The 13268-nt window shown below is 32.4% G+C and overlaps 1 protein-coding gene across 1 annotated transcript; it reads right to left on the bottom strand.

Moving 5' to 3' along the window:
- Positions 1 to 800: 800 nt before the first annotated feature.
- Positions 801 to 2084, bottom strand: LOC129910921 (uncharacterized). The gene is made up of 4 exons (XM_055988527.1): positions 1780 to 2084; positions 1230 to 1722; positions 850 to 1164; positions 801 to 806 (listed from the first exon to the last, which is right to left on the bottom strand). The coding sequence occupies exons 1-4, from the start codon at positions 2082 to 2084 to the stop codon at positions 801 to 803; spliced, it is 1119 nt and encodes a 372-aa protein (XP_055844502.1).
- Between the last annotated feature and the right edge of the window lie 11184 nt (positions 2085 to 13268).

Below are 13268 nucleotides of genomic sequence, written 5' to 3'. Positions count from 1 at the left end.
TTTTAAGCACTATAAATACGTGAAAACCAAAAATTTCTTTGTGGTCTGATTGCTTAGTTATTTGCAATCGAAGTTCTCTGTTTTCCAATTTTCGGAAGTAGATTTCTTCGGTTCAAAGTCTCGAAAAAATATCTTCATAAATAGAATTTAAAGAAAAATTGCCAAATAAATTTTAAAAACGTTTGTATTGACTTGAAATAAAAAAAAAATTCTAAAATTTATTCCACAGTATTTCTGCAATAAAAACCAAACACAAAGGACACCACTTAGATGAAATGCAAACGCAAGCCTTTCAAAACTCAATCTTTCCAACTCATATTCTATTTTGTATTTTGAAAATCCAGCATTGTTTAAATTTTCGAAATTTCTTCTCAAATAATGTAATATTCCACTTTCTTCCAATCTCTCAATAATTTCATTCATTTTTGGTAAAATGAAAGAATGTTTATGAAAAAATACACAAATTTGTTCGTCCAAAACATTTTCCAAAATCAAGTTGTTGAGTTCTTTAGCAGTGTAAAATGTGTAAACATAAGTGAATGGAGCTACTAAAGCAATTTTTGTATCCATTTCAAAACTACTGTAGTACTTAGTGGCATAATTTAGTTCACGATAATTAAGATATTCCTGCTCCTCATTTAAATCATTGATGGCATTTTTTAGTTCCCCATTAGTATAAATTGTGTAATTCTCAGTAAAAAGCTCCCGAACACTCTTCGGCGTATTGATAATGGTTTGTCCTCGGAAGGCATCATATAATTTTGCCTGATAGGCTGACCGTAAGATAAGTGCAACAAAACTCAAGACTATAAAAACAAATCGAAGGGAAATTTTGCTTGGCAAGTGTACAATTGGTGCACCTATTGATACAGATAATATTTCGAGTCCTTCATTATAGTATGGATTCTTCTGAAAAACTCTTCTAATTCTTGCCAAAATCAGACAACATCCAGTGATAAAAGTTAGTGAAGCAACAACACAAATCCATGTTGTAGAATTGAACGGTTCTTGAATCCAAACATACGTCCGAAATGCATTAAAACGTTTAGAAAGAACAATTACAATTCTCGATAAAAAGTAGAATTGAGTTTTCGATAGAACTTTATTTCGCTTAGGTCCATTTGCGAAACAACTAATGATCATATCAATTTTTCCACTTTTGAGCTGAAAGAAATAATAAACAGATACATATTTCTATTGAAGATCAGTACATTAAATACATCACCTACTATCTCTTCGGGTTCAAAAAAATACGGATCAATATTAGCGACTGTGAAATTCGTTCTGGAAACAAATTCCTTGAGAATTGTAAGTTCAAGAAAAGATATATCAGGACTGCTTCGATTTTCTGGTACTTTGTTGTTTGCCAGTGCAACAACAAGTTCATTAGCGGTACCAATTCGAAGAGGACATCCATGCAAATTGTCGGCTTTCGGTGGAAAAAATGGTATTGAAGATTTTATTGATTTATTAGCGGAAAACCGATGTGTGAGGAGAGGATTCGTTGATTGGCATGCAAGTTTTTGATACGGATTAAAGGAGTAGAAAAGAACTTCTTCGAAAACCGTTTCAATAATAACATTGACATTGGCTATCATAAGGAATAGAAAATCTGAGAATATTTTCTGTATGTCGTCCACGTAGTTTTCTGGAGTTCTTAGAACTATAAAATAGAATACTTGTGAGTCTATGTTATAGTTACCAATCGATTGAAGAAGTCGGCTAAAAAAAACAAATATTGTTGTAAGACTTTTAAATCTAAAAACTTGTAATACTTACCGAAAAGCTTCATACGAGTCAATGAACAATAAATTATAGTCACTGACGAACTGAATATTCTTGTTGTTAACATCAATTTGCCATCGAAACAACCAATAATCGTAGGCTAGAATTTTGTCCATAATTTCCAGATATGCTACGAGGTTGTTTTCGGAATCGGTTTCAATTACCACTTGAACCAAATTAGCGGTTTTATTAAAAGTATTGGATACTGCATATTTAATTGTGTCTGCTAAAAGAGATTTAGCTTCCACAAGAAATATTTGGAGAATAATACCGACAACCATCAATCTCAAAACCAACATTATTGAATGTTATAGTAAATCAATCAGCAATACTAGTAATCTATTTCGTGACATGGAAATTACTGATTCAAAAATGGAGATAGAAATAATGCAATCATTTAAAAAAAAAGTTACATTGATAGATATTAATTACACATTTAATTGATGCAATTGTGAGGTGCCAACAATATATGGTCTTTTCACCTTATAATTTTGTCATCGAGAAAGGTTTAGGTTTCATTTATTAATAGAACTCAAAGGGGACTTGTATTTGAGGTCTCATTTGATTCATTTGGAGGAAATTTTTTAAAATGCATTTTTTTCGGAAAGGGGTTAACCTTGGATTTTTTCCGAAAATCTTAAAAAAATTGATTTGTGATTTTTGTTCCCTAATGCATAGGCCTGTTCACTATGAACTCATATCTGTAAACCAAAACTTTTTTCGAGACTTTAAAGCGAAGAAATCTCCTTCCCAAAAATTGAAAAAAAAACGAACTTTGATAGCAAATAACTCAGCTATCAGGCCTCCGAGAAACTTTTGATTTTCAGGTATTTGTAGAGCTTAAATAGCCCTTTTATTTGATGTCACACTCAATGGACTTTGAGGAAATTTTTTAAAAATGCATTTTTTCGGAAAGGGGTTAACCTTGGATTTTTTCCGAAAATCTTAAAAAAATTGATTTGTGATTTTTTTTCCTAAACGCATAGGCCTGTTAACTATGAACTCATATCTGTAAACCAAAACTTTTTTCGAGACTTTAAAGCGAAGAAATCTCCTTCCGAAAATTGAAAAAAAAAAAACAACTTGGATTGCAAATAACTCAGCAATCAGGCCTCCGAGAAACTTTTGATTTTCAGGTATTTGTAGAGCTTAAATAGCCCTTTCATTTGATGTCTCACTCAATGGATTTGGAGGAAATTTTTTCAAAATGCATTTTTTCAGAAAGGGAACCTTTAATTTTTTCCGAAAATCTTAAAAAAATGGATTTGTGATATTTGTACCTAAATGCATAGACCTGTTCACTAAGAACTCATATCTGCAAACCAAAACTTTTTTTCAAGACTTTAAAGCGAAGAAATCTCCTTCCGAAAATTGAAAAAAAAAAACGAACTTGGATTGCAAATAACTCAGCTATCAGGCCTCCGAGAAACTTTCGATTTTCAGTTATTGATAGAGCTTAAATAGCCCTTTTATTTGATGTCTCACTCAATGGATTTGAAGGAAATTTTTTCAAAATGCATTTTTTCGGAAAGGGGTTAACCTTGGATTTTTTCCGAAAGTCTTAAAAAAATTGATTTGTGATATTTGTACCTAAATGCATAGGCCTGTTAACTATGAACTCATATCTGCAAACCAAAACTTTTTTCGAGACTTTAAAGCGAAGAAATCTCCTTCCGAAAATTGAAAAAAAAAACGAACTTGGATTGCAAATAACTCAGCTATCAGGCCTCCGAGAAACTTTTGATTTTCAGGTATTTGTAGAGCTTAAATAGCCCTTTCATTTGATGTCTCACTCAATGGATTTGGAGGAAATTTTTTCAAAATGCATTTTTTCAGAAAGGGAACCTTGGATTTTTTCCGAAAGTCTTAAAAAAATTGATTTGTGATTTTTGTACCTAAATGCATAGGCCTGTTCACTATGAACTCATATCTGTTAACCAAAACTTTTTTCGAGACTTTAAAGCGAAGAAATCTCCTTCCGAAAATTGAAAAAAAAAGAACTTGGATTGCAAATAACTCAGCTATCAGGCCTCCGAGAAACTTTTGATTTTCAGGTATTTGTAGAGTTTAAACAGCCCTTTCATTTGATGTCTCACTCAATGGATTTGGAGGAAACTTTTTCAAAATGCATTTTTTCGGAAAGGGGTTAAATTTGGATTTTTTCCGAAAATCTTTAAAAAATTGATTTGTGAGTTTTGTACCTAAATGCATAGGCCTGTTCACTATGAACTCATATCTGTAAACCAAAACTTTTTTCGAGACTTTAAAGCGAAGAAATCTCCTTCCGAAAATTGAAAAAAAAGAACTTGGATTGCAAATAACTCAGCTATCAGGCCTCCGAGAAACTTTTGATTTTCAGTTATTGGTAGAGCTTAAATAGCCCTTTCATTTGATGTCTCACTGAATGGATTTGGAGGAAATTTTTTCAAAATGCATTTTTTCGGAAAGGGGTTAACCTTGGATTTTTTCCGAAAGTCTTAAAAAAATTGATTTGTGATATTTGTACCTAAATGCATAGGCCTGTTCACTATGAACTCATATCTGCAAACCAAAACTTTTTTCGAGACTTTAAAGCGAAGAAATCTCCTTCCGAAAATTGAAAAAAAAAAAAACGAACTTGGATTGCAAATAACTCAGCAATCAGGCCTCCGAGAAACTTTTGATTTTCAGGTATTTGTAGAGTTTAAATAGCCCTTTCATTTGATGTCTCACTCAATGGATTTGGAGGAAATTTTTTTAAAATGCATTTTTTCGGAAAGGGGTTAACCTTGGATTTTTTCCGAAAATCTTAAAAAAATTGATTTGTGATTTTTGTACCTAAATGCATAGGCCTGTTCACTATGAACTCATATCTGCAAACCAAAACTTTTTTCGAAACTTTAAAGCGAAGAAATCTCCTTCCGAAAATTGAAAAAAAAAAAACGAACTTAGATTGCAAATAACTCAGCTATCAGGCCTCCGAGAAACTTTTGATTTTCAGGTATTTGTAGAGCTTAAATAGCCCTTTTATTTGATGTCTCACTGAATGGATTTGGAGGAAATTTTTTCAAAATGCATTTTTTCGGAAAGGGGTTAAACCTTGGATTTTTTCCGAAAGTCTTAAAAAAATTGATTTGTGATATTTGTACCTAAATGCATAGGCCTGTTCACTATGAACTCATATCTGCAAACCAAAACTTTTTTCGAGACTTTAAAGCGAAGAAATCTCCTTCCGAAAATTGAAAAAAAAACAACTTGGATTGCTTAAATAGCCCTTTCATTTGATGTCTCACTCAATGGATTTGGAGGAAATTTTTTCAAAATGCATTTTTTCGGAAAGGGGTTAACCTTGGATTTTTTCCGAAAATCTTAAAAAAATTGATTTGTGATTTTTGTACCTAAATGCATAGGCCTGTTCACTATGAACTCATATCTGCAAACCAAAACTTTTTTCGAAACTTTAAAGCGAAGAAATCTCCTTCCGAAAATTGAAAAAAAAAACGAACTTAGATTGCAAATAACTCAGCTATCAGGCCTCCGAGAAACTTTTGATTTTCAGGTATTTGTAGAGCTTAAATAGCCCTTTTATTTGATGTCTCACTGAATGGATTTGGAGGAAATTTTTTCAAAATGCATTTTTTCGGAAAGGGGTTAAACCTTGGATTTTTTCCGAAAGTCTTAAAAAAATTGATTTGTGATATTTGTACCTAAATGCATAGGCCTGTTCACTATGAACTCATATCTGCAAACCAAAACTTTTTTCGAGACTTTAAAGCGAAGAAATCTCCTTCCGAAAATTGAAAAAAAAACAACTTGGATTGCTTAAATAGCCCTTTCATTTGATGTCTCACTCAATGGATTTGGAGGAAATTTTTTCAAAATGCATTTTTTCGGAAAGGGGTTAACCTTGGATTTTTTCCGAAAATCTTAAAAAAATTGATTTGTGATTTTTGTACTTAAATGCATAGGCCTGTTCACTATGAACTCATATCTGCAAACCAAAACTTTTTTCGAAACTTTAAAGCGAAGAAATCTCCTTCCGAAAATTGAAAAAAAAACAACTTGGATTGCTTAAATAGCCCTTTCATTTGATGTCTCACTCAATGGATTTGGAGGAAATTTTTTCAAAATGCATTTTTTCGGAAAGGGGTTAACCTTGGATTTTTTCCGAAAGTCTTAAAAAAATTGATTTGTGATATTTGTACCTAAATGCATAGGCCTGTTCACTATGAACTCATATCTGCAAACCAAAACTTTTTTCGAGACTTTAAAGCGAAGAAATCTCCTTCCGAAAATTGAAAAAAAAACAACTTGGATTGCAAATAACTCAGCAATCAGGCCTCCGAGAAACTTTTGATTTTCAGGTATTTGTAGATCTTAAATAGCCCTTTCATTTGATGTCTCACTCAATGGATTTGGAGGAAATTTTTTCAAAATGCATTTTTTCAGAAAGGGAACCTTGGATTTTTTTCCGAAAATCTTTAAAAAATTGATTTGTGAGTTTTGTACCTAAATGCATAGGCCTGTTCACTATGAACTCATATCTGTAAACCAAAACTTTTTTCGAGACTTTAAAGCGAAGAAATCTTCTTCCGAAAATTGAAAAAAAAGAACTTGGATTGCAAATAACTCAGCTATCAGGCCTCCGAGAAACTTTTGATTTTCAGTTATTGGTAGAGCTTAAATAGCCCTTTCATTTGATGTCTCACTGAATGGATTTGGAGGAAATTTTTTCAAAATGCATTTTTTCGGAAAGGGGTTAACCTTGGATTTTTTCCGAAAATATTAAAAAAATTGATGTGTGATTTTTGTACCTAAATGCATAGACCTGTTCACTATGAACTCATATCTGTAAACCAAAACATTTTTTTGAGACTTTTAAGCGAAGAAATCTCCTTCCGAAAATTGAAAAAAAAAACCAACTTGGATTGCAAATAACTCAGCTATCAGGCCTCCGAGAAACTTTTGATTTTCAGGTATTTGTAGATCTTAAATATCCCTTTCATTTGATGTCTCACTCAATGGATTTGGAGGATATTTTTTTAAAATGCCATTTTTCGGAAAGGGGTTAACCTTGGATTTTTTCCGAAAATCTTAAAAAAATTGATTTGTGACTTTTGTACCTAAATGCATAGGCCTGTTCACTATGAACTCATATCTGTAAACCAAAACTTTTTTCGAGACTTTAAAGCGAAGAAATCTCCTTCCGAAAATTGAAAAAAAAACAACTTGGATTGCAAATAACTCAGCAATCAGGCCTCCGAGAAACTTTTGATTTTCAGGTATTTGTAGATCTTAAATAGCCCTTTCATTTGATGTCTCACTCAATGGATTTGGAGGATATTTTTTTAAAATGCCATTTTTCAGAAAGGGGTTAACCTTGGATTTTTTCCGAAAATCTTAAAAAAATTGATGTGTGATTTTTGTACCTAAATGCATAGACCTGTTCACTATGAACTCATATCTGTAAACCAAAACATTTTTTTGAGACTTTTAAGCGAAGAAATCTCCTTCCGAAAATTGAAAAAAAAAACCAACTTGGATTGCAAATAACTCAGCTATCAGGCCTCCGAGAAACTTTTGATTTTCAGGTATTTGTAGATCTTAAATATCCCTTTCATTTGATGTCTCACTCAATGGATTTGGAGGATATTTTTTTAAAATGCCATTGTTCGGAAAGGGGTTAACCTTGGATTTTTTCCGAAAATCTTAAAAAAATTGATTTGTGACTTTTGTACCTAAATGCATAGGCCTGTTCACTATGAACTCATATCTGTAAACCAAAACTTTTTTCGAGACTTTAAAGCGAAGAAATCTCCTTCCGAAAATTGAAAAAAAAACAACTTGGATTGCAAATAACTCAGCAATCAGGCCTCCGAGAAACTTTTGATTTTCAGGTATTTGTAGATCTTAAATAGCCCTTTCATTTGATGTCTCACTCAATGGATTTGGAGGATATTTTTTTAAAATGCCATTTTTCGGAAAGGGGTTAACCTTGGATTTTTTCCGAAAATCTTAAAAAAATTGATTTGTGATTTTTGTACCTAAATGCATAGGCCTGTTCACTATGAACTCATATCTGTAAACCAAAACTTTTTTCGAGGCTTTAAAGCGAAGAAATCTCCTTCCGAAAATTGAAAAAAAAAAAACGAACTTGGATTGCAAATAACTCAGCTATCAGGCCTCCGAGAAACTTTTGATTTTCAGGTATTTGTAGAGCTTAAATAGCCCTTTCATTTGATGTCTCACTCAATGGATTTGGAGGAAATTTTTTTAAAATGCATTTTTTCGGAAAGGGGTTAACCTTGGATTTTTTCCGAAAATCTTAAAAAAATTGATTTGTGATATTTGTACCTAAATGCATAGGCCTGTTCACTATGAACTCATATCTGCAAACCAAAACTTTTTTCGAGACTTTAAAGCGAAGAAATCTCCTTCCGAAAATTGTAAAAAAAAACGAACTTAGATTGCAAATAACTCAGCTATCAGGCCTCCGAGAAACTTTTGATTTTCAGTTATTGATAGAGCTTAAATAGCCCTTTCATTTGATGTCTCACTGAATGGATTTGGAGGAAATTTTTTCAAAATGCATTTTTTCGGAAAGGGGTTAACCTTGGATTTTTTCCGAAAGTCTTAAAAAAATTGATTTGTGATATTTGTACCTAAATGCATAGGCCTGTTAACTATGAACTCATATCTGCAAACCAAAACTTTTTTCGAGACTTTAAAGCGAAGAAATCTCCTTCCGAAAATTGAAAAAAAAAACGAACTTGGATTGCAAATAACTCAGCTATCAGGCCTCCGAGAAACTTTTGATTTTCAGGTATTTGTAGAGCTTAAATAGCCCTTTCATTTGATGTCTCACTCAATGGATTTGGAGGAAATTTTTTCAAAATGCATTTTTTCAGAAAGGGAACCTTGGATTTTTTCCGAAAGTCTTAAAAAAAATTGATTTGTGATTTTTGTACCTAAATGCATAGGCCTGTTCACTATGAACTCATATCTGTTAACCAAAACTTTTTTCGAGACTTTAAAGCGAAGAAATCTCCTTCCGAAAATTGAAAAAAAAGAACTTGGATTGCAAATAACTCAGCTATCAGGCCTCCGAGAAACTTTTGATTTTCAGGTATTTGTAGAGTTTAAACAGCCCTTTCATTTGATGTCTCACTCAATGGATTTGGAGGAAACTTTTTCAAAATGCATTTTTTCGGAAAGGGGTTAAATTTGGATTTTTTCCGAAAATCTTTAAAAAATTGATTTGTGAGTTTTGTACCTAAATGCATAGGCCTGTTCACTATGAACTCATATCTGTAAACCAAAACTTTTTTCGAGACTTTAAAGCGAAGAAATCTTCTTCCGAAAATTGAAAAAAAAGAACTTGGATTGCAAATAACTCAGCTATCAGGCCTCCGAGAAACTTTTGATTTTCAGTTATTGGTAGAGCTTAAATAGCCCTTTCATTTGATGTCTCACTGAATGGATTTGGAGGAAATTTTTTCAAAATGCATTTTTTCGGAAAGGGGTTAACCTTGGATTTTTTCCGAAAGTCTTAAAAAAATTGATTTGTGATATTTGTACCTAAATGCATAGGCCTGTTCACTATGAACTCATATCTGCAAACCAAAACTTTTTTCGAGACTTTAAAGCGAAGAAATCTCCTTCCGAAAATTGAAAAAAAAAAAACGAACTTGGATTGCAAATAACTCAGCAATCAGGCCTCCGAGAAACTTTTGATTTTCAGGTATTTGTAGAGTTTAAATAGCCCTTTCATTTGATGTCTCACTCAATGGATTTGGAGGAAATTTTTTTAAAATGCATTTTTTCGGAAAGGGGTTAACCTTGGATTTTTTCCGAAAATCTTAAAAAAATTGATTTGTGATTTTTGTACCTAAATGCATAGGCCTGTTCACTATGAACTCATATCTGCAAACCAAAACTTTTTTCGAAACTTTAAAGCGAAGAAATCTCCTTCCGAAAATTGAAAAAAAAAACGAACTTAGATTGCAAATAACTCAGCTATCAGGCCTCCGAGAAACTTTTGATTTTCAGGTATTTGTAGAGCTTAAATAGCCCTTTTATTTGATGTCTCACTGAATGGATTTGGAGGAAATTTTTTCAAAATGCATTTTTTCGGAAAGGGGTTAAACCTTGGATTTTTTCCGAAAGTCTTAAAAAAATTGATTTGTGATATTTGTACCTAAATGCATAGGCCTGTTCACTATGAACTCATATCTGCAAACCAAAACTTTTTTCGAGACTTTAAAGCGAAGAAATCTCCTTCCGAAAATTGAAAAAAAAACAACTTGGATTGCTTAAATAGCCCTTTCATTTGATGTCTCACTCAATAGCTCAGGGAAATTAGTCAAAATATGGGCATGAAATCGCATTTTTCGCGGGACAAAATTTTTTTCATGGAATGTGTTCGGGTGGTTGTCTTTATCATAAAAGTCAATTTGTTGGGAAAATTGGAGGTTGGGAACAGCCGCCATCTTGGAAAAGAGATTGGTATCGTTTTTATTGAATAGCTCCATTGTTATTCATTTTAACAAAAACTGACAAAGGTAAGACTTATCAACAATAAAATTATCTAAAAAATGATATACAAAACAATTCCGTGAGTTGATTAAATAAAATTTTACAGTTGGTCAAAGTGCGGGTTTATATCGCAAGGTTGGGACAAAATGACATTTGTTCATATATCTGACGAACTTTTGATTTGTTTGGATAATTCTTCAAGAATGAATTATAGTACTTATAATTACCTATAAAATGAGCCCACAATCGTTATTGTAACCATCGTATTGTAGAAGTAATCCAACTCCGAAACTCTCCATGTACTAGTCAAAAGTGAGAAAAAAGCTAGTTTTTTGCTAGTAGGCCGAGAAAATTTTGGGAGTAGAGGTTTAACCAAAATACAAGTACGCAGTTTTGCAGCCATACGCGTGTTAATGTCGATTTCAAAGGTCTGACAACTCTAATTTTGTGCTTTATACGGTTTTTGGGGGGTTAAATAACGTAAGTTTTCCAATTAACGTGAATGGGCTAAATTTATACTATTTGAAATTATAAATATACAAGCTGATGCTCTTTTGTTTTTCCTAAATCTAGACACCCCAATCTTTGCTATGGGGTTAATTTAACTCACGATATAAGCTTTTTTAACTAACCATATCAGGCTTTTCAATTCAAATAAACAAACAAAAATCGAAACAAAAAAGCCTCTAAACATAATCGTATAAACGGCTTATATCTTGAGTTCTATTGGTCACATCCTCAAGATTGGGGTGTCTAGATTTAGGAAAAACCAAAGAGCATCAGCTTGTATATTTATAATTTCAAATAGGATAAATTAAGCCCATTCACGTTAATTGGAAAACTTACGTTATTTAACCCCCCAAAAACCGTATAAAGCACAAAATTAGAGTTGTCAGACCTTTGAAATCGACATTAACACGCGTATGGCTGCATAACTGCGTACTTGTATTTTGGTTAAACCTCTACTCCCAAAATTTTCTCGGCCTACTAGCAAAAAACTAGCTTTTTTCTCACTTTTGACTAGTACATGGAGAGTTTCGGAGTTGGATTACTTCTACAATACGATGGTTACAATAACGATTGTGGGCTCATTTTATAGGTAATTATAAGTACTATAATTCATTCTTGAAGAATTATCCAAACAAATCAAAAGTTCGTCAGATATATGAACAGATGTCATTTTGTCCCAACCTTGCGATATAAACCCGCACTTTGACCAACTGTAAAATTTTATTTAATCAACTCACGGAATTGTTTTGTATATCATTTTTTAGATAATTTTATTGTTGATAAGTCTTACCTTTGTCAGTTTTTGTTAAAATGAATAACAATGGAGCTATTCAATAAAAACGATACCAATCTCTTTTCCAAGATGGCGGCTGTTCCCAACCTCCAATTTTCCCAACAAATTGACTTTTATGATAAGGGCAACCACCCGAACACATTCCATGAAAAAAATTTTGTCCCGCGAAAAATGCGATTTAAATTACTAATTTCCCTGGGCTACAATGGATTTGGAGGAAATTTTTTCAAAATGCATTTTTTCGGAAAGGGGTTAACCTTGGATTTTTTCCGAAAATCTTAAAAAAATTGATTTGTGATTTTTGTACCTAAATGCATAGGCCTGTTCACTATGAACTCATATCTGCAAACCAAAACTTTTTTCGAAACTTTAAAGCGAAGAAATCTCCTTCCGAAAATTGAAAAAAAAAACGAACTTAGATTGCAAATAACTCAGCTATCAGGCCTCCGAGAAACTTTTGATTTTCAGGTATTTGTAGAGCTTAAATAGCCCTTTTATTTGATGTCTCACTGAATGGATTTGGAGGAAATTTTTTCAAAATGCATTTTTTCGGAAAGGGGTTAAACCTTGGATTTTTTCCGAAAGTCTTAAAAAAATTGATTTGTGATATTTGTACCTAAATGCATAGGCCTGTTCACTATGAACTCATATCTGCAAACCAAAACTTTTTTCGAGACTTTAAAGCGAAGAAATCTCCTTCCGAAAATTGAAAAAAAAACAACTTGGATTGCTTAAATAGCCCTTTCATTTGATGTCTCACTCAATGGATTTGGAGGAAATTTTTTCAAAATGCATTTTTTCGGAAAGGGGTTAACCTTGGATTTTTTCCGAAAATCTTAAAAAAATTGATTTGTGATTTTTGTACCTAAATGCATAGGCCTGTTCACTATGAACTCATATCTGCAAACCAAAACTTTTTTCGAAACTTTAAAGCGAAGAAATCTCCTTCCGAAAATTGAAAAAAAAACAACTTGGATTGCTTAAATAGCCCTTTCATTTGATGTCTCACTCAATGGATTTGGAGGAAATTTTTTCAAAATGCATTTTTTCGGAAAGGGGTTAACCTTGGATTTTTTCCGAAAGTCTTAAAAAAATTGATTTGTGATATTTGTACCTAAATGCATAGGCCTGTTCACTATGAACTCATATCTGCAAACCAAAACTTTTTTCGAGACTTTAAAGCGAAGAAATCTCCTTCCGAAAATTGAAAAAAAAAACGAACTTAGATTGCAAATAACTCAGCTATCAGGCCTCCGAGAAACTTTTGATTTTCAGTTATTGATAGAGCTTAAATAGCCCTTTTATTTGATGTCTCACTGAATGGATTTGGAGGAAATTTTTTCAAAATGCATTTTTTCGGAAAGGGGTTAACCTTGGATTTTTTCCGAAAATATTAAAAAAATTGATGTGTGATTTTTGTACCTAAATGCATAGACCTGTTCACTATGAACTCATATCTGTAAACCAAAACATTTTTTTGAGACTTTTAAGCGAAGAAATCTCCTTCCGAAAATTGAAAAAAAAAACCAACTTGGATTGCAAATAACTCAGCTATCAGGCCTCCGAGAAACTTTTGATTTTCAGGTATTTGTAGATCTTAAATATCCCTTTCATTTGATGTCTCACTCAATGGATTTGGAGGATATTTTTTTAAAATGCCATTTTT

The sequence above is a fragment of the Episyrphus balteatus genome, chromosome 1 (assembly GCF_945859705.1).
Source record: "Episyrphus balteatus chromosome 1, idEpiBalt1.1, whole genome shotgun sequence".
Lineage (NCBI taxonomy): Eukaryota > Metazoa > Arthropoda > Insecta > Diptera > Syrphidae > Episyrphus > Episyrphus balteatus.
Note: the sequence above shows the minus strand (reverse complement) of the source record. Positions and strands in the feature narration are given on the sequence as shown.

Bases quoted from the DNA above. Each gene is read 5' to 3' on its own strand.
- LOC129910921 (XM_055988527.1), bottom strand. From the start codon at position 2,084: ATGTTGGTTTTGAGATTGATGGTTGTCGGTATTATTCTCCAAATATTT. The intron at 1,723-1,779 runs GTAAGTATTACA...TGTTTTTTTTAG, and splicing joins GACTCGTATGAAGCTTTTCG to CCGACTTCTTCAATCGATTG. The intron at 1,165-1,229 runs GTAGGTGATGTA...TATTTCTTTCAG, and splicing joins TTTTTGAACCCGAAGAGATA to CTCAAAAGTGGAAAAATTGA.